At 47.5% G+C, this 22,268-nt stretch overlaps 1 protein-coding gene across 1 annotated transcript in view; it reads right to left on the bottom strand.

The window, feature by feature from the left end:
* The window catches only part of CCDC42 (coiled-coil domain containing 42), a 164,910-nt gene that overhangs the window by 93,784 nt on the left and 48,858 nt on the right, over positions 1 to 22,268 (bottom strand). Inside the window, exon 4 of the mRNA XM_069201687.1 lies at positions 1,363 to 1,467. Within this exon, the coding sequence (XP_069057788.1) occupies positions 1,363 to 1,467 (105 nt within the window). The remainder of the gene's footprint in view (positions 1 to 1,362; positions 1,468 to 22,268) is intronic.

Here is a 22,268-nt window from a genome sequence, read left to right as displayed (position 1 = left end):
GTCTTACTGGTGAGAGATTTAATGGTGATAACTAAACTTGAAGGGGATCCTTAAATGGTATTACGTATAGATTTAAGTCCTGTTCAGGTGAAGGTGGTTCTGAACATTGTGAAGAACCTGACCAGTGAGATAAGGACAAAGAAATATTTTTGTGAATTGATCTCGACATTGATTAGGGTGTCATCAATGTCAATGGACATTGATTAGAAGAAGATGTACCTGTAGACGGTGACATGTGCCTTTTCGACATTGAGTGTGTTTCACGCATCAACTTCGAGTGCTGTAATTCCGAAGTCAAACGGTGTGATATTGACGTATACATCAATGTTACCAACAGCGATCTATGGGATCTCCACATCAATAGTGCGCATGCTGGTGCTGGTGTTAAGCTTCCTGGCGTAGTGGGGAGTTTTGCTGTGGACCTTGACATCGAGCGGTGATGTCATTGGTATCCCGTTGATGGTGAGCCTTGTCTGGATGGCAAACAGGATGGAGCCAGACCTTGCGACGACGAATGCCTTGACGTCGATCTATGACGTTGATAAGAATGGTGGCGTGAGGGTGCTGAGATGGAGAGCTCTTGGAAGAAAATCTCCTGTTGAGGGAGTCTGTTCCTCATTTTTTCTTCTTTTGAGAGGAGACCTTTGAAGATGATCATTCCATTCTCCTCTTTTTCTTCCTTTCTTGATCTTGTCTCATGTATTCTATCCAGCCACGTAGTCTTATGCCTTCTTTATCTTTGAGAGACCTTTTTGACATCTTCTTACAAATGCCACAGCCCTTAGTGGTGTGTTGAGGAGACAAACATACAACACATACTTTATGGGCATCTGAAGATGATTTTTCACTGTCATATGGAGGGCACTTTGTGAAGAGAGCTGGCATTCTGACCAGAAATATTCTTCCCCAAAGGGAAAAAAAATAATTCTTACTTGACAGAACCAAAGAGGAAATGTCAAGCGAAAAAGGTTTGAAAGTGCTGAGAAAATATTTTCTCACAGAAATTTGGTGGAAAAAAATCACCTGAGGTAAAAAAGAACTGACTCTCTCAGGCAAACTTCCACTGCAGTGCATTCTGGGAAGTGGTATCCCAATGGTCCTTAAAGGTACTGACTCTATTTTCAAGCTTCAGTGTCAGCCCATCAGGCTGTTTTTTCCTTTCATACTACCTATGTCAGGGCAAGCCTTTTTTATATGACAGTGTTGCAGTTTTTAAAAAGGTTTTTTTTTCCTCTCACTTCTGTTCATACTACACTGCTTCATCATTTCAAGGAAAAGTACATCACTGGTCTTATTCATTACTGGTGTTTAAGGCATGCTTTAATTTAATCAGTCAGCAAATGATCCAATAAATTGTGTTACCTTTATAAACTGGTCAAAGTTCAAGAGGTATTCCTTCATGAGAATCTCCTTCTTCTGCAACTCTTCCCAGCGCTGATCGAACTGCTCAATTTTTGTGGTGAACTCCTAAAGAAGAAAAAAAACACATTTTAGGTGCTTCCCAGATATGGACTGTCCAACTACTCCTCTCCCACCCAAGTATTTACTCATGCTGTGCAGCAAGATCACAAACTGCAGTAGCCACTCCTGCCATACAGCAGGGAACCCTTATTGTTGAAGCAGATTGTTCACAAGGCACTGTTCTAAAATAGAGACAGCCCCTTTCTGTGCTACACCATATGTGCAACAACCAATAGTTCTTTGACTTCAGACATGGGTATATCCATGTACTGGCTGGATTGGGGTGAACCGAAATTTATGGCAGTTCAGTTTTTCTAAATGTGATGCCAGATGTGAAGTCAGATGAATATTCCTGGCCCTCATTAATACTAACACTAATACTAATGGTATAAGACTCATAGTAATTACGGCATAAATAATTTCCTTACACTGCTTGGCCTACTTACACTCACATACGACAGAAGCACTAGAGGTCATGTCTATCACCTAGTACGGTATCAGTTCACAGCAACAAATTATCCATCAACGCTTGAACATGCATAGAATAACTAAACAGATCTTCCACATACCACTGACCACTGGTTGACCCAACCATTGCGGTTCCAGCTAACAACATTCTATGACTGCTTCTTGATATCTTTCAGGGACAGTCATATAAGTGGTAATTGTAATGAAGTCCACCCTAGCAGATCTCCTGACAACATCTTGCTCCAACTTATGCCCGCTTTAGACCAGTCCACAGCAATAAACCATCCATCAATGCTTAGACATGCATAGAATAACTAAACAGATCTGCCACATACCACTGACGAATATGTGACAGAACAACTAGGTCCTAAACAACTATAGCCTAAACCACTACTGCGAAACAACTAAAAAGTCTCTACAACTAAGTACTAAACAACTACTGTCTAAACAACAATTGTGCCTGAATAACAATTGCCTGAACAACTAATATATATTTATATATTCTAAACAACTACTAAACCATAAAAACCAAAAAGAAAACCTTACCTTAAAGTTAGTTGTTCAGGCAATTGTTATTCAGGCACAATTGATGTTTAGACAGTAGTTGTTTAGTACTTAGTTGTAGAGACTTTTTAGTTGTTTAGCAGTGGTGGTTCAGGCAAGTAGTGGTTTAGACCTAGTTGTTCAGGATGTTTCCCTCCTCTGGGTGTTTCCTCAGATTCGGTTTTGCAAAACTACAGAAGGCAGACTCTGCAACCTCTGCTTCACCTTCTACTGTCGGATCAACCGCAGAACTGCTCCAGGAACTCTACAACTGCAACAAAGTATCCAAGAAAGCTACTGTAACTCTGTAACTTCAGTTCCTACCAGGAACTGCAACAGTTTCCAGGTCGTGCACGCTCCGAGGCCTGCCTGTCTTCATCATGCACCAGAAGGACTGAAGGAATCTCCTGGGGAGTGACAGAGTCACTTCCCTGCTTCAGAAGGCACCTCTCTGCAGCAACGACCAGTACTCTGGATCCCCTCTCCTGACAACGAGCGTGGGACCTGGAACACAGGTGGTAGACCAAAGTGAGCCGGGCTGTACAAAGCTCCAACTGTCCAAATTTGGTGGAGATAAGAGCTTGCCTCCCCAAGCCAGAGAGTACCCCTGTGCACCTCGTGTTTTGCAGCTCCTAGGGCTTCTGTGCGCTTCTCCAAGGAATCCTTCATGCACAGCATAGCCCAGGTCCCCAGCACTCTATCCTGTGACGCTCTACTCCCTGCGTTGTTCTCCGGCGGCGTGGAATCCCTTTGTGTAGTGCTGCGACGGCTGCGATTTGCAACCCCTTTGTCCCCGTGTCCTGGGACTCTTGTGGGTGTTGCCTGGTCTTCTGAGGGCTCTCTGAAGTGCTGAGAACCCCCTCTGTCTCCTCAGTCTGAGGTGAGACCGCCAGGTCCCTCCTGGGCGCAGGTAGTGCCTTTTCCTGCCAAACGCGTCCTTTGCGTGAACCAAGGCTTGTTAGCGGAATCCAACAACGAAAACCAGCCTGCATTCTTCTACTAGACGTGGGACATCTCTTGCACCAAGCAGGAACCCGCAGCTGTCTTCTTTGGTGCATTTCTGACTTTTTCTTCTAACAGGAGAATCCACTTTTGCACCTTCATCCGGGTTAGCAGGGGCTCCTGTTCTTCCTGGACCCTTCAGCTCCTCTTGGACTTGGTCTCCTCTCTCCGCAGGTCTTCAGGATCAGGAATCCATTGTTGGTGTCTTGCAGTCTTGCTTGGTTTTTGCATAATTCTTTATCATGACTTCTAGTGTGTTCTAAGGAAACTTGCTGTCCTTTACTCCTGCTTTCCTGGGCTCTGGAGTGGGGTACTTTACTTACCTTTGGTGATTTCTTACACTCCCAGCGCCCCTCTACACACTACCCTTGCCTAGGTGGGAAACCAACATTTGCATTCCACTTTTTTAGTACATGGTTTGTGTTCCCCCTAAGCCCATTGTAACCTATCATAATTTTCACTATTTTCACTATTTTATGACTGTTTACTAACCTGATTTTGGTTACTGGTGTAATTTTTGTGTATAATACTTACCTCCTAAGGGAGTATAGCCTCCAAGATTTATTTGGCATTGTGTCACTAAAAAAAAGTACCTTTATTTTTGGTAACACTGAGTATTGTCTTTCCTGTGTGTAAGTACTGTGTGACTACAGTGGTATTGCAAGAGCTTTGCATGTCTCCCAGTTCAGCCTTGGCTGCTCTGCTTACAGCTACCTCTAGACAGCCTGGCATCTAGACATTGACTACATTTCACTAATAAGGGATAACTGGACCTGGTATAAGGTGTAAGTACCTTTGGTACCCATTACTAACCAGGCCACCCTCCTACATTGAACTGGCAAGAAACACCTGTGAGTGTGATCCAGATGTACTGATGCGTTGTTGTGGAAGACTGGGAGATGAGTAGACAGCGCCTGAACATATGATTCAAGTTCAGCTGCCACCAGGGTTGGTGATATGCCTTGAATCTGAACAGTTTTACGTGGTGATCTATTTTCTAGATCATCAAGTTTGTCCTGCAGGGTTTGTTGTTAGTGCTCCAGCACCACTAAGTGAGATGTGTGATCATATTCGTCATGAATGGTGTTAGCCAGGTTGGTCTCCACTTGATTCAGTTTTTTGTGTAAGGAAGGCTCCAAGTCCAATATGGATTTATGAAAATCGTCTTTAATGGAGGAGATATCCTTAAAAAATTTCATAAGAAGTGTGTGTATTTCTTTCTTCACGGCGGGTGAATGAGCATCAAAGAAGTCATCAGCTCATAGCGAGTGGCATGAGCCATTGGCTTGCAAGGATGGAGTATGTCCCCTTCATCCCCCTTATGCAGCAGATCCTCAATGGATGAAGACTTTGTGGATCTATTGGTCGCAATGGGTGCATTGGGAAAGACGTTAACTGTCCCTTTTGTAATATTTCCACATCAGCGGCATATTGAGATGCTTGGGGCAGGAGTGTTGCGGTAATGCCAAAGAGCCTTTCAGTATGAGCACCTGCAAAGTCCAGATGGGCAGAAAGCATATGTAGGACATCACAGGCACCGCACAACACCTTGCTGTCCAGGAGTGTTGGAGTTTTGGGCAGTCACTGTGCCTCCTACGGGGGCCTTGTGTTGGAGTTACCTGGCTTTACTACTGCAGGGTTGCTCCCTAGAGGATATCGCTGCAAGGGGGAGGCACTGACTACCACAAATGCACTGCCTGCGTTCGCTCTGGAGGGGGCCTCCTGGGATGTACCACTGAGGGAGGCAAGGCTGTCAGGTGGGAGTGACACGCAGGGCTGCAGCAGAGCCCAGAGCTGCAACAGGGCTGGCCGCTGCTGATGTGTCTTGCGTGGCATTTCGCAGTAAGAGTTGTGCCGCATATTCCTTCGCAAACACATGAGTGTTGATCCTGCAGCCCCCATAAGGTCCCCGCAGGCACTCCCCGGGCAGTTTATTATTCTCCACGTGTCCTTCTCCTCTCCTCCGCCTGATGTCCGTTAGTAGTTCCCTGGGGGGAAACATCCTGAACAACTAGGTCTAAACCACTACTTGCCTGAACCACCACTGCTAAACAACTAAAAAGTCTCTACAACTAAGTACTGAACAACTACTGTCTAAACATCAATTGTGCCTGAATAACAATTGCCTGAACAACTAACTTTAAGGTAAGGTTTTCTTTTTGGTTTTTATGGTTTAGTAGTTGTTTAGAATATATAAATATATATTAGTTGTTCAGGCAATTGTTATTCAGGCACAATTGTTGTTTAGACAGTAGTTGTTTAGTACTTAGTTGTAGAGACTTTTTAGTTGTTTCGCAGTAGTGGTTTAGGCTATAGTTGTTTAGGACCTAGTTGTTCTGTCACATATTCCCCAGAGGAGAGACCCTAAATAGCCTTGAGAGGGGGATTGGTCACCTAACCAGGTAAGCACCTATCAGGAGGGGTCTCTGACATCACCTGCTGGCACTGGCCACTCAGATGCTCCCAGAGTTCCCTGACCATCCTGAAAACAAGATGACAGAACCCAGGGACACTCTGGAGGAGCTCTGGGCACCACACCTGGGGAGGTGATGGACAGGGGAGTGGTCACTCCACTTTCCTTTGTCCAGTTTTGCTCCAAAGCAGGGACTCGGGGTCTCTGAACTGGTGTAGACTGGATTCTGCAATGAGGGAACCATCTGTGCCCTTCAGAGCATTTCCAGAGACTCTGGGAGGATAACCCTCCCATGCTTGTAATGGCTATTTCCAAAGGGAGAGGGTGTAACACCCCTGTCCCAAAGGAAATGCTTTGCTCTGCCTTGCTGGGATTGGGCTGCCCAAGTCCCAGGAGGGCAGAAGCCGGTCTGTGAGGTGGCAGCAGCTGGGGCTGCAGTGGAAACCTCAAAGAGCTGGTTTGCCCTTTCTACCTCTAGTTTTTGGGAGCACTTGGTCCACTGTTCCAGGATCCACATTTCTCTGTCCTCTTTGCTTCTTGGCCTGAGCCCCGGTAAGAGCAAAGATGGGCCCTGGAATGCCCAGCAGTGCTGCATGAGCCTCTAACTCCGCTTCAGCCCAAGCGAAAGTCTCCAAATCATTGCCCAATGGACATTCTACAGGATACCACAACTTTCTTAGGCCCAGTACCCCCCAGTTGAGATTTACAACAGCCATGGGGCGGCTAACAGTGTTGTTATGGGCGTCAGTAACTTGGTAATGGTGACCAAGTAGGTGTTGCTCAGGGGCTACCAGTTTTTCCATCACCATAGTGACACTGGCACCTGTGTCCCTGTAAGCCTCAACCTGAACACCATTTATTAGGGGTAGTTGCTTGTACTTATCCATATTAAGGGGACAAGCAACCAAGGTGGCAATGTCAATGCCACCATCAGAGACTAAAACAGCATCAGTGGTCTCCATAACTAGACCAACCCCCACTACATTACCAAAAGTGAGACCAGCTACACCCTTAGAATGGCTATTTGTAGAGTTTTTCCCACCACCACTGCTATTACTAGGGGCACTAGAGGAAGCAGTGGGGGTTGTGGTGGTGGGAGGTTTGGTGTTCTTCTTGGGACAAGTGGGGTCACTGGCCGAATTGCCTTAGCTTTTACACAAATAACACCAAGGCTTTTTCTGATGGTTGGAAGAGAATTTGGGCCCACCACCCTCAGAGGATTTTTGTGGGCCTGCTCAACACTTTTCATCTTTGTCCCCACCCTTGTCATGTGACTTATCATCCTTCTTCTTGTTGTCCGTGTCACCCACTGTATGAGCTTTTCTGCTCACAGTTGTTCTGACCCATTTGTCTGCCTTCTTTCCCAATTCTTGGGGAGAGGTCAGATCTGATTCCACAAGATACTGGTGCAACAAATCAGACACACAATGTTTAAGAATGTGCTCTCTCTCAGTATTAGATTATATAGGCCCACATAATCAGACACCTTGCTGCCATGGAACCAACCTTCTAAGGCCTTCACTGAACAGTCCACAAAGTCCATCCAATCTTGTGAAGACTCTTTTCTGGTTTCTCTGACCTTAATCCTATATTGTTCAGTGGTTAAGCCAAATCCATCTAAGAGTGCTGTCTTCAAAACATTGTAATTATCTGAATCATCTTCTCTGACAGTAAGGAGCCTATCTCTCCCCTTGCCATACAAGGACAACCACAAAATAGCAGCCCACTGTACCTGAGGGACCCTCTGAACTTTACAGGCCCTCTCAAGTGCAGAAACCACTTGTAGATGTCATCCCTCTCCTTGTAAGGGGAAACGATCTTGTGCAAGTTTCTAGAATCAAATGTGTTCTCCCTAACATAATGGCTTCTGAAATTGCTGTTGCTGCTGCCACCATGGGGAACTAACCCCAACCCATGTCTTTCCCTTTCCACAGCTAGGGATTCCCTGTCTAACGCCAGCTGTTGCAGCCTCAGTCTGGCCTCCTCCAACCTCAGCTTTCTGAGTTCCTTATCTAGGGAGCTGTCCTCAGGGTTGGATATGTTTTACACCTCTGCGAATGAAGTGACATGTGAGTGAGCAGAGGTGGATCTTTCCCTAACTTGTGTAACCCTAGCTACCTGGCTTCTAGGTGTGAACTGAGCCCTACCTGAGTGTGACCCCTTCCTACTAGCAGCTACAGTAGGAGGTTTGTTAGCGAAAATATCTGTGGAAGGACCCTCCCCTGGATCTTCAGGACCCTCTCATGAATTTACCTGGTTAGAATCTCCCTCCAACTCCTCTTTTACCTGGTGACCAGATTGTTTTTGGTCATCCTGGTGAAGTAGGTGCAAAAGGAAAGCTTTCTTAGGGTTCTTCCCAATCGCTAGGCTTCTCTCCAAGCAAAGCCCCCTCAAACCTTTAAAGTTTAGGCTCTCATAAGTAGTTTTGATAACCATAGGGGTGGCTTCAGAGGACGGCACAGTGATAGAAAAGTTAGAATAAGGCTGAGAAAAGAAAAAGTCCTACTTTATGTAACTTTTAGAAGTTTTAGAATTGTTAGAATGCAAGTGAGACTGCTAGGTATACTTATATCTAGCTCTAAGTACAAAGTACACTTTCTTGTGGAAAGCACCAGTGACAGAGTGATAAGGCAATTGCAAGTACTTATCCCACCGCTGCACCACCAATGTAGGAGGCTGTCCCGGTTTGTAGTGGGTACCAAAGGTACTTACACCTTATACCAGGTTCAGTTATCCCTTATTAGTGAAATGTAGTCAGTGTCTAAAAGCCAGGTTGTCTAGAGGTAGGTTTAGGCAGAGCAGCCCAGGCTGAACTAGGAGACATGCAAAGCTGTTGCAATACCACTGTAGTCACACAGTACTTACACACAAGAAAAACAATACTCAGTGTTACCAAAAATAAAGGTACTTTATTTTAGTGACACAATGCCAAATATATCTATTCAAGGCCATACTCCCTTAGGAGGTAAGTATAATACACAAAATATACACTAGTAATCAAAATCAGGTAAGTAAACAGTCCTAAAATAGTGCAAATAATGAAAATCACCATAGGTTACAATGGTACTAGGGGGAACATAAACCATATACTAAAATAGTGGAATGCGAATGTCCGTTTCCCACCTAGGCAAGAGTGGTGTGTAGAGGGGCACTAGGAGTGTAAGAAAACACCAAAGGTAAGTAAAATACCCCACCCCAGAGCCCTGGAAAGCAGGAGTAAAGTACAGCAAGTTTCCTCAGAACACACTAGAAGTCGTGATAAAGAACTATGCAAAATCCAAGCAAGACTGCAAGACACCAACAATGGATTCTTGGACCTGAAGACCTGCGGAGAGAGGAGACCAAGTCCACGAACAGCTGAAGAGTCCAGGAAGAACAGGAGCCCCTGATAACCTGGATGAAGGTGCAAAAGTGGATTCTCCCATTAGAAGAAAAAGTCAGAAATGCACCAAAGAAGACAGCTGTGGGTTCCTGCTTGGTGCAGGAGATGTCCCACGTCGAGTAGAAGAATGCAGGCTGGTTTTCTTTGTTGGATTCCGCCAACAAGCCTTGGTTCACACAAAAGATGCGTTTGGCAGGAAAAGGCGCTATCTGGCGCCAGGAGGGACCTGGGGGTCTCAACTCAGACTGAGGAGACAGAGGGTGCTCTCAGCACTTCAGAGAGCCCTCGGAAGACCAGGCAGCACCAACAGAAGTCCCAGGACACAGGGACAAAGGAGTTGCAAATCGTGGTTGTCGCAGCACTACAGAAAGGGATTCCACGCCGCCGGAGAACAACTTAGGGAGCTGAGCGTCGCAGGATAGAGTGATGGGGACCCATGCTACACAGTGCATGAAGGATTCCTTGGATAAGCACACAGAAGTCCTAGGAGCTGCAAAACACGCGGTGCATAGGGGTACTGTCTGGCTTGGGGAGGCAAGCTCTTAACTCCACCAAATTTGGACGGTCCGGATCACTTCGGTCCACCACCTGTGTTCCAGGATCCACGCTCGTCATCAGGAGAGGGAACCCAGAGTACCGGTCATCGCTGTAGAGAGGTGCCTGCTGAAGCAGTGAAACGACTACGCCACTCTACGGGAGATTCCTTCGGTTTTTCTGGTGCAGGATGAAGACAGGCAGTCTTCGGAGCGTGCACGACCTGGAAAATGTTGCGTTTGCTGGCAGAAGCTGAAGTTACAGAGTTGCAGTAGCCTTCTTGTATACTTGTTTGCAGTTGTAGTGTTCCTGGAGCAGTTCTGCAGTTGATCCGACGGTAGAAGGTGAACCAGAGGTTGCAGAAGATTTCTGCTGGAGCTTGCAAAACCGAATCTGAGGAAACACCCAGATGAGAGACCATAAATAGCCCTGAGAGGGGGATTGGTCACCTAAGCAGGTAAGCACCTATCAGGAGGGGTCTCTGGTATCACCTGCTGGCAAAGGCCACTCAGATGCTCCAAAAGTTCCCTGACCATCCTGAAAACAAGATGGCAGAACCCAGGGTCACTCTGGAGGAGATCTGGGCACCACCCCTGGGGTGGTGATGGACAGGGGAGTGGTCACTCCCCTTTCCTTTGTCCAGTTTGGAGCCAGAACAGGGACTGAGGGTCCCTTAACCGGTGTAGGCTGGATTATGCAAGGAGGGCACCATCTGTGCCCTTTAGACCATTTCCAGAGGCTCTGGGAGGATACCCCTCACTTGCCTGTAACACCTATTTCCAAAGGAAGAGGGTGTAACACCCCTGTCCCAAAGGAAATGCTTTGTTCTGCCTTCCTAGGATTGGGCTGCCCAAGCCCCAGGAGGGCAGAAACCTGTCTGTGAGGTGGCAGCAGCTGGGGCTGCAGTGGAAACCTCAGAGAGCTGGTTTGGCAGTACTGGGGTTCCATGGTGGAGCCCCCAGGGTGCATGGAATTGGTCCCCCAATACCAGAATCAGATTGGGGGTACAATTTCCAGTTCCTATACACCTCACCTGGCCATATTCGGGGTTACCATTGTGAAGCTACATACATGTATTGACCTATATGTAGTGCACACAACATGGGGGCACCTCTGCTAGTGCAGGGGCACCCTCACAGACAGATACTATGCACCTAGCCTTCAGGGTCTGAAGGTTAGATATATAGGTGACTTATAAGTGACCTGGCGCAGTGAAAATGGGTCTGAAATAGTGCTTGCACTATTTCACTCAGGCTGCAATTGCAGTCGTGAAGAATTGTTTGAATGAGCTCCTTATGTGTGGCAAAAGAAATGCTGCAGCCCATAAGGATCTCCTGGAACCCCAATGCCCTGGATACCTAGGTACCATATACTAGGGACTTATAGGTAGGGGTCCAGTATGCCAATCTGAAGTGAAATATGTAGTCACTAGACTATAGTGCCAAATTTGGAAACAGAGAGAGCATAAGCACTGGAGTTCTGATTAGCAGGACTCCAGTGACACAATCAAGCATACTGAAAAACAGTAAAACATACATGTAGGCTACAAATCATAAGCACTGGGATCCTGACTAGCAGGATCCCAGTGACACAGTCAAAAAACACTGACACTGATGCAGAAATTGAGGGTAACATGCCAAGAAAGATGGCACTTTCCTACATTCAACAGCAAAGAAATCTACCTCCAGATGTTCTGACTGGTGTTCACTACTACCAAATCCAGGAGCAAATCATGACAGTGGCTCAGCGGCAGTGACACAATTCTCTTATCAAAAGATGTTTCAGCTCAAATGCTTGCGTGCCACTGAGAATTGTGTGAGATCACGGCGCACCTGCTAGAATAGAAAATCCCATACCACGGGGGGGTTCCTTTAAGACTGATATTTACTATTAATGACAAGCAACATATGATCAGAGATCTCGAGGAAGGAAAGGAGGACCTCAGTCTCTCCTCGCGATGGCCATCCCAACAGAAGCCCAACTCCCTAGCGAGGGCACAGGGCCTCTATGTGTTTGTCTTCCAGGTTTCTTTTTTGGTTTCCTCCCTCCACTCAGTCCAACCAACACCACTTTCTGCTTATGCAGACAAAATTCCTCTATGCATCAGTAAACCACTTCAGGATCATTGCAGGGATCACCTCTCTCCCTAACACATTCATCAGAGCTCTAGCAATTCACCTTCCAGTCTATAAACATTGTCATATCGCTCACAGAAATGATGCCTCCTAAAATAGTCACTTACAAAGTTCATGGCCATAAGTCCCCTATGAAAAGTAAACCCTTGCTTCAGCGGTTGAAACACAGGGAGACTACAGACACCAAGAGATTTCACTGCTATTAGTTCCAATTACTATTCCATTGCATCCAATACCTGAAAAACAAGAGGGGTAGCGTTCCTTATATGAAGAGGCCTTTCCTACCAAACAGATGACACAGTACAAGATAGCAAAGGCCGGTTGGGTAGGGGTTAAGAGTAAATTGGGTTACACCCACCTAACTATATTCTTGATCTATGGACCAAATGAGGACAGAGACAGGTTTTTGCTGCCAGCTTCCCCACAGTGTCCCACTTTGAGGAGGGAGAGATGATTCTGGGGGGTGATTACAACATTCCCCTGGCCGTTGACCGATCTCATCCCCAACATAACGACCCATTGCCACTGCCTTCACTAACTCAAGGGCTCACAGATCTGAATCTAGCAGAAGTCTGATGTCTCCACCACCCATCTAAAAGAGACTATACATTTTATTTGATTACACATAAGACATATTCCTGACTAGACTATTTTCTGGGCTCTAAAACATTACTGTCCCAATTATTAGACACTACCATCGATGTCTGTTCCCTGTTAGATCATTCCCAAACCTGGCTCTCGATGACTTCCCAGTCTTCCCAGAAACCTTCTTCACGCCCATAACTGACCGACAAGGTGGCTATGAGGGATCTCAGTTAAGAGATTGCATGAAAGATGCAATAGAACATTATTTTGCAGAAAAAGACACAGGAGACACATGGCCTTATTCGAATGCTTTCACAACCAAAATAGAGTGGACGCTGAGGCAGGCTGGCACAAGCGGAAGCAAGCCACAAGCAGAATGGTTCTATCGCTACATTATGGGACCTCTACAGGATCATGGTCGAATTGGAACAGCTTCAGATGAGAGATGCAGCTGAAAAGCTCCTCTAAATTAAACAAACATACTACAGGAAGGGTGGTAATCAGACCAAATACTGGCTTGTAAATTGAGATTAGCTACCACAAGAAACCACATTTCAAGCATTATAAATACCCAAGGGCAAGCTACATCTGAAACATCAGAGATCTTAGCTGTTTCCATCAATATTACTCTGCCCTGTTCACTCACCAATAGCTCGACGAAATGACCAAAGACGCATTCTTAAATGACTATATACCTCCTGTCCTAGTGGATAACCTGAGCTCTCTGGAGAATTATATTACTCCAGATGAGGTAATGGAGGCAATACCCTACTGACGACTCTGGAAGACCTCAGGCCCTAATGGCTTCTCTGCCTCTTTTTTTAAGCCCTATGCCTCTCTACTCATCGCACCCCTCACCAAGGTGTTCAGCTATTTTCTGACCTCTCAAATGGTCACAAAAACCATTTCCCATATTATGTTGCTCCTTAAACCAGACAGAGATCCAGCTAGATAAAGGGGGACTGGGTTTCCCCCATGTCATCGTTTACACCAAAGCAGCCCAGATCCGACCAGCCTTAGACTGGAATTATAATCAAGTCAACAATTCCTGGGTAGTGTTAGAAAAAGCTTTCTCCAAATTTCCCCTTAAAATATATCCTATGGCTCCCACCCAGTCGAATTGGAGACAGGCAAGCCCTTCTCCTGATTACGGCAACATTACTTCAACACCTGAACTCCTTGATACGCAAGAAGCCCGTTCCAAAATACACCTTTCCATTAAAGCCTATAATCCACAACCCAGTTTTCCCTCCATGGGTCACCACTCTTAACTTTACAACCTGAAATGCTGGTGATTCCCCTTAAAAGATTTCTTTGACGATGGGGATCTTCGAACTCACGAAACCCTGATAAAAAAGTGGGCCTTGGCTAGACAGGATGATTATCGTCTTACACAAGCAATGTATTGGGTAGCAGGGAGACTACAACGACAATGGATTAATACAGATGACACTCACAGAGAGTCCCTATTCAGCACCAACATGTGTTGGAAAGGGAAGAGTTTCTCATGGCTACTTAAATATATCATAGAGCTTGAACCCCACCCAAAACTCACATATATTACACAATAGGAGAGGGATCTTGGTATTAACATCTCAGACAATGACTAGAGGGCAATATGGAGGAGAGCAGCAGAGTCTTCAATGTGCATACAACACAGAGCTAAGGCCTATAAACTGCTAACTAGATGACATCTCACTCCGATGAGACTAGATGCTACGGGGCAAATGTACGAAAAGTACGAAAAGTACGAAAAGTACGAAAAGTACGAAAAGTACGAAAAGTACGAAAAGTGGCGCTGCACCTAGTGCAGCGCCAATTTTCTAGCACCCCTTAGCGCCCCCCTAAAGCCACTATGTGTGCACCATATTTAATATAAGCCACACCATGGTGGTAGTTAGGGAACTAGTGTCATAATTTTTAACGCTAGTTCGGTGCTTTGCAGGATTAGCCTAAACAATTTTGAGGCTAATCCTGCAAAGCCCATTGAGGCCCATTGTAAACAATGGTGTGTCTCCTTATAACGCCTGTTCTGAGCAGGCATTAAAAGTGCCAAATAAAAATGATGCAAAGAAATCTCTTAGATTTCTTTGTGCCCTTTTTTAAGCCCCCCTAATGGGGAAACAACACCCTTTTCATAAATTATGCCTGGCGCAGGCATGATGTAGCGCAAAGGGTTACAAAGTGGCACAAAGCATGCATAATGCAGCTTTGTAAATTTGGCTCAACAATTCTGGCCTCGTTGGGCCACATTAGTGTAAAAAAAATGACACTAATGTAGCAAAAGGAGGCGTCAGGAGTTCTTAAATCTGCCCCTTTATTTGGTAGTACAGACACCTGCTGGAATTGCTTTGCGGAATGAGGCTTTTTGTTCCACACTTGGTGATCATACTCACGCATCCAAATCTTCTGGCAGGAGATTTTAACTCAGATAGAACAGCTAATGCATATCAGTCACCCACACTGTCCCCTGATGGTCCTCTTCAGCCATTCAGGAGCCCCAGGGACTTATACCCTGACTTCCACAACTGGAAAATTAATATCTCCTCTCCTACTAGCTGCTCGGCTTAGCATAGCTCATTTATGGAAACAGCTAGAAATATCTTCTGTTAACATGTGGTCAGGACGAGTTTGGTCCATTTATGCCATGGAATACCTGTTGCCATTGGTCCATGCTGTATGTACAAATTCAGAAAGATCCGGCACCCCTTCATCACCCATGTAAAGAGAGAACAGGGGAGCTGATAGGATCCCACCAGTGGTTACGCCAATACTCCGTAGCTCTGGGGGTGTGCTTGCTCTCCCACTCCAAAGACGATGACACGTGAACAACTTAGAGGGCCCTTTGGTTTAAGGGCGGCTGGGATGACTGTTTGGAACTGGTAAACCTACCATCAGTTTGGCCGGAGCTCGCTCCCCTGCGCCAACAGCGCCACCTTGCTGTGCTGCATCCCCCCCCCCCCACGTGACCGATCGCGTGTTCGAGGCCCTCCTCCTCATCCCTGGTGTCCAGCGACGCTGGTAAGTGTTCTACCCTGTGCATTGTATTTTTGTTATTGTGCCTTCCCACTGTTTCTGACCAGATCTTTTTACCTTCTCTCTTCCGCTGTTCCTTGCTATTCGGCGCATTGTGTTTTTGTTATTGTGCCTTCCCACTGTTTCCGACCAGATCTTTTTACCTTCTCTCTTCCGCTGTTCCTTGCTATTCTGTGCACTGTTTCCTGTTGTTGTGCCTTTCTTCCACCGCTTCTGACCGTATCTCTTTACCTTCGGCTGCTCTTTGCTACTCTGTCCATTGTTTTTTGTAGTTTTGCCTTCTTTCCACTGTTTTTACCTTCCCCTGGCCATCTCGACCCTTGTGAGCTCCCCCGGCTCTGCTTATTCCACACCGCTGCATCCCTGCGGCCCGCCCCCCTCCAGCCCCCATTCGCTCTCCCATTCCAGCCCGCCTCCCGCCACCCAGCTGCCCCTCCCTCCCACCTCCCCCTTTCGTCTCCGCCCGTCCGCGACCGGACCGCGCCCAGCACCAGTCCCCCTGGCCCTACCAGCCAAAATCCCCCCAGACAACACCCCCACCCCCTCTCGCTCCTCTCCCTCAACCCCGGAGCCCGCCCCAACTACTTTCAAACCACCCCCCCACACACACAAGGCCCCTTCTCCTGCCGCACCTGCCTATTCTCCTGCTCCACCCCCCACGCACCCCACACCAACACCAAAAACACAATAGCCTCCACACAACAACATCCGCACCCACCAACAAACCCCTCGACCTACACAAGCTCCACGCCAATGCCACCTCTACCCTCAGCAACACCACAAGCATCCCCGCAAACACTATCACACATCACAACAACCACACCACCTGCAACCATCTCAGCTGTCTGCTACTAAACACCCGGTCCCTTCACAAACATGCCATAGAACTCTGGGACCTCATCACATCACACTCACCCGACATCGTCTTCCTCACAGAAACATGGACAAACCTCACGTCCGAGACAGACATAGCCACAGCCACCCCGGAGGGCTACAAACTTCAACGCAAAGACCATCTCAACAAACCAGGAGGCGGCATCGCCATCCTCCACAGAGACACCATCAAGGTCACCACCAACACCCTCGACACCCTCAACAACGCAGAACACGTGCACTTCCTCATCCACATCAACAACACCACCACCCTCAGAGGCACACTCATATACAGACCCCCAGGACCACACCCCCCATTCTGGGACACCATCGCTGACACCATCAGCACGCACGCTCTCACCTCCACAGACTACATACTCCTCGGCGACTTCAACTTCCACCTGGAAAACCCTCACGGCCACAACTTCTCCTCCCTCCACCTCGGACTCAAACAACTGGTCACAGCCCCCACCCAGTCGGCTGGACACACACTTGACGCAATTTTCACCTCAAGCCAACACGTCACCTACACCCACACCACCAAACACCAATGGACGGATCACCATTGCGCCCACTTCTCCTACAACAAACCACCCACACACCACCACCAACACACCACCCCTTACCGCATGTGGGACAAGATCCCCACTGAGCTCCTGAACTCCCAACTGACACAAACCCCCCCAACATCACCGACCCCAACACCGCTGCACACAACCTCAACAACACCTGTGCCGACGCTCTTGCGCCCCTCAGAAAAAACATCACCACCCGCAATATCAAGAACGCCCCATGGTTCACCACTGAAGTCCACGAATCCAAACGCAAATGCCGCAAAGCAGAGAAAACTTGGAGACAAGAACCCTCCACCACAAACTTCTCCGCCCTCAAAACCACCACACGCATCCACCACCAACTCATACGCACTGCCAAAAGAGCACACTACAAGGAACGCATCGACAACAACTCCCAAAGCAGCAAAGAACTCTTTACCATCATCGAAGAGCTCTCCAAACCCAAAGCCAGCAACCGAGACCCCACGCACGCACAAACCCTCTGCAACTCCCTCTCAAATCACTTCCATCGCAAAATCCTGGACATACACAACAGCTTCACACCACACACACCCTCCACACGCACCCTCCACCCACCCAACACAAACCCACCACACACACCCCCCAACCTACTCACCACCTGGGCCCCCACCACCGACGAAGAAACTGAAAACACAATGAACTCCATTCACTCCTGCTCCCCCTCCGACCCATGCCCCCACCGAATATACAACAGGGCCAGCCCCGCCATCGCCCCATACTCCGAGCCATAATCAACAGCTCCATCAAAACCACCACCTTCCCAGACCTCTGGAAACACGCGGAAGTCACTGTGCTCCTAAAAAAAAACAAAGCCGACCCAGACGACCTCTCCAACTACCTCCCCATCTCCCTCCTCCCATTCCCAGCCAAGGTCACAGACAGAAAAAATAGTCAACTCCTGCCTATCCCATTTCCTCGAGACAAACAACACACTCAACCACTCCCAATCTGGGTTCCGCAAGAACCACAGCACAGAAACTGCTCTCATCGCATGCACCCACGAAATCAGATCCAGAGTCGACATGGGCGAGACCGTAGCACTCATACTCCTGGTCCTCTCTGCAGCCTTTGACACTGTCTGCCACCATACACTCCACACGCGGCTTCACGATGCCGGGATCAGACACAAAGCCCTGGACTGGCTCACCTCCTTCCTTACCGACAGAACCCAAAAAGTCCGTCTCCCACCCTTCCAATCCTCCACCACCAAAATTACCTGCGGAGTCCCACAAGGCTCCTCCCTCAGCCCCACACTCTTTAACATCTACATGACCCCACTAGCCAACATCCTCAAACCCCACGGCATCACCATCCTCTCATACGCTGATGACACACAACTCATCTTCTACCTCACCCGCAACCCCAACACCACCAAATCCAACCTACACACTGCACTCCTTGACACCGCTGCCTGGATGACAGCCAACCACCTTAAACTCAACTCCAACAAAACCGAAATAATCATCTTTGACCCACACAAAAACAGTTGGGACCCCTCGTGGTGGCCCACCACGCTAGGCCCCGCACCCAACCCCGCAAACCACGCACGCAACCTCGGCATCATCCTGGACTCCTCCATCTCGATGATCCAACAAATCAGCGCCCTCGCCTCCTCATGTTTCAACACACTCCGCACATTGAAAAAAACATTCAAATGGATCCCCACAGAGACCAGAAAGACAGTCACCCACGCACTCATCAGCAGCAGGCTTGACTACGGCAACGCCCTCTACGCCGGCACCACACTAAAACTCAAGCGCAAACTACAGCAAATCCAGAACTCAGCAGCACGATTTATCCTCGACCTCCCCCGACATGAACACATCTCACCACACCTCATATCCCTCCACTGGCTCCCCATAGACAAAAGGATCACCTTTAAAATCCTCATCCACGCACACAAATCGCTCCACAACACTGGCCCAACCTACCTTAACGAAAGAGTGACCTTCCACACTCCCACACGCCACCTCCGCTCCGCCGACCTCTCTCTCGTCACTGTTCCTCGCATCAAACACACCTCCACCGGAGGCAGATCTTTCTCCTACCTAACCCCCAGAGCTTGGAACTCCCTCCCCACCCACCTCCGCAAGACCCAGGACCTCCTACACTTCAAGAAGAGCCTTAAGACCTGGCTTTTCGAACAGTGATCTCCCCTCCCCCCTCCTTTCTCCCACCCCCCCCCAGCGCCTTGAGACCCTCACGGGTGAGTAGCGCGCTCTATAAGTCTCTTTGATTTGATTTGATTTGATCAGTTGTGGAGATCCTGGATGCTATATATCACTCGTACATTCTGGACAAATATCTTAATCCTACCACCTGATGTTTCCTTTATTTCTTCAACAAAGTCATGTGAAATAATGTTGTGTGTTCCCGGACGGGTTGATCGTTCTTATCTCTTTTATGTTTTATATCCTTTTGTATTTGTTTTTTCCCCAAAAGATGTTGTTACCCGGGGCCGGGGATGCGGGAGCACCGCCAACAGGCTGGCGGTGCTCCTCAGGACATTCTGACTGCGGCGGTTCAGCCGCGGTCAGAACAGGAAAACCGGCGGTCTCCCGCCGGTTTTCCGCTGTCCTGCAGAATCCCCCATGGCGGCGCAGCTTGCTGCGCCGCCATGGGGATTCTGACACCCCATACCGCCATCCTGTTCCTGGCGGGTCGCCCGCCAGGAACAGGATGGCGGTATGGGGTGTTGTGGGGCCCCTGGGGGCCCCTGCAGTGCCCATGCCAATGGCATGGTCACTGCAGAGGCCCCCGTAAGAGGGCCCCACTTTGTATTTGAGTGTCTGCTTTGCAGACACTGAAATACGCGACGGGTGCCACTGCACCCGTCGCACATACCCACTCTGCCGGCTCCATTCGGAGCCGGCTTCCTCGTGGGGAGGGTTTTCCCGCTGGGCTGACGGGCGGCCTTCTGGCGGTTGCCCGCCAGCCCAGCGGGAAAGCCAGAATGGCCTCCGCGGTCTTTCGACCGCGGAGCGGCCATATGGCGGCTCCCTCCAGGCGGGCGGCGCCCGCGGGGGTCAGAATGACCCCCTTAGACGCAGAGGCAACAAGGCACACTAAAGCAAAGCTTCTCCCGTAAGGCACATACTGCTGGGACCCACCCAAGCAAGTTCAGGGAAAAATCACTGCTTCTGTTCTCAAAAACTTCTGACACAGTATGACAAAGATACCTGGTATAAATCCTCGGTACAGTCAATAACATCAGACACATGAGCAAGTTTTGAGGATATGGCATTTAACATTACATCAGTCTCCACTTTGCACAGGGCAATAAGATCATAGATATTTTTTTAATGCTTAAGGCGGGAGCAAGATGGGAAGCTGACTTTGGAGGGGGACTGTCAGTCGCTGAATGAGGGAAAGCCTGCAAACTGCCGGCAAGAATTGTAAGTAATTTCAGGTTCAAGCTCGCACAATGCCACGTGTTCTTAATGTCACAGTGGTGCTGCCACTTAAACTAGATGACACTGGGAGTGAAGATTGACTTAAGTGTGGAGAATTAAGAGTTATATGTAGCCACTTGTTATAGGAGTGAAGCACGCTAAATTAATATTGGGATCAAGTATTGGCCAAGTCTGAAGGTGAGTGAGGTGTCAAAATCAGTAACAACCCATGGATGTGTTTGCTAAGGATCTCTCCCTTTAAAATGAAAACCAAAACCAGGCAACACAGCAATGCTCTTGATATTGGTGATAGTATCATAGTATAGCCACCATCGGTTGAACAAGTCCTGAGCCTCCGACGATCCGTGAATGTTAACGCAACAAAGACGAATGGTCTAGTGTGGAAGAGTTTAGACTGAAGTGTGGAGAAAATATGACAAGTTGGAAGATGGTATAGTGAACAGGATGGAAATAATGCAAATATTGACAAATGTTAATAATGATAGGCCACCCTGAAAGGAAAAAGAAGAAAATACAGAATGTTAGGGTTATACATATACATCCATAGACGGATAACCACATAAGGGAATGCGAGATGACACAAGAGACAAAGAATTGTGACTCCTAGAAATGTGAGGGACTTGCGCTCATATTGATCTGACATTCTTGGCTTTCATTTGTTTTAAAAGAATGTAAATGCATGGAAATATGCAGGTTTTCAATAAAATACATTTAAAAAAGAAACTCTGCAGTCTTTCACTATGTGTAGTGTGACCAGAGGGCTCCATGGCACCAGGAAATCACTTTCCAGCCGTGGTCAGTCCTTTTACTTATCAATGTAATTGTGTGAGTTGATGCAGTTGAATCAACAGAAGCAAACCAAAACCTTCATCTTCCAGAATGCCCTGAATTGTTACATGAAAGCTTCGACTTGTAATGTGGTTGCTTGGCAACCATTCATCCTGTGGCTTCGATCAGAGTAGTTTGGTGGCAGATTCACTGACTGACAGTAATAACTTGGATTATGGAAGTACCACTACCACAGGCTTACCGTTTCTAAGCGTTGTACATAACAGACCTCACTATCACCTAATTTAACTTCGATCTTTTGAAGCCGGAAGGAGAATAGGATTTTTTGGCACTTATGACCTGTAGGTCACAACTGGTGTAAAAAGCCAGCATTCAGCGAGCACTCAACAAAAAATCGTTCCTTCTGCACGCAATGTTCACATGACTGCATTAGAACTCATATATTCCACCCATACCCAAACAGCTCACCCAGGCTAGATTTCTTTATTTGCAAAAAAGTGAGCCAGATAAGACATCAAAGGAAGGACCTAGGATACTTGAGAACAGCGGTGTATTACGGGTCCACAGTATGAAAAGAGCTATTTGGCAAAGCACAGTATGTGAGTTGTATGTGGGTCAGATTACGTGTATCGATATCCAGTCGCCATCCTGTGTGACAAGTCATCTCCATTACCAAGCTGCATGTTGACCCAAGCCATGTTGTGGGACCTTTTCAAACGCCATTAGATGGAAGCCCTGGTCAAAAACATCTTTCACAATCCTATGTGATCAGCTTTCACTGCTCAAGGGAGGGCATTATCACCCTCTGCCGTAGAGACTAAAGATGGCAATTGTCTCTTATGCTCTACTTGCAATTATGTGTGAGTAGCATACCCATTCTTGGTTTTGCCTTTGCATCATGTAGTCTGTCGTACTTGGTTACGTTTAAAAATAACTGTGCACTAAAATGGAAACATCAAATAGGAATGGATAAGTTAACCACAGGAGACATGGCACAATTTGGTTTGATTGAGATAGAGCAAATTGTTCACTTTAAGT

Source organism: Pleurodeles waltl, chromosome 7, assembly GCF_031143425.1.
Source record: "Pleurodeles waltl isolate 20211129_DDA chromosome 7, aPleWal1.hap1.20221129, whole genome shotgun sequence".
NCBI classification, from domain to species: Eukaryota; Metazoa; Chordata; class Amphibia; order Caudata; family Salamandridae; genus Pleurodeles; species Pleurodeles waltl.
Note: the sequence above shows the minus strand (reverse complement) of the source record. Positions and strands in the feature narration are given on the sequence as shown.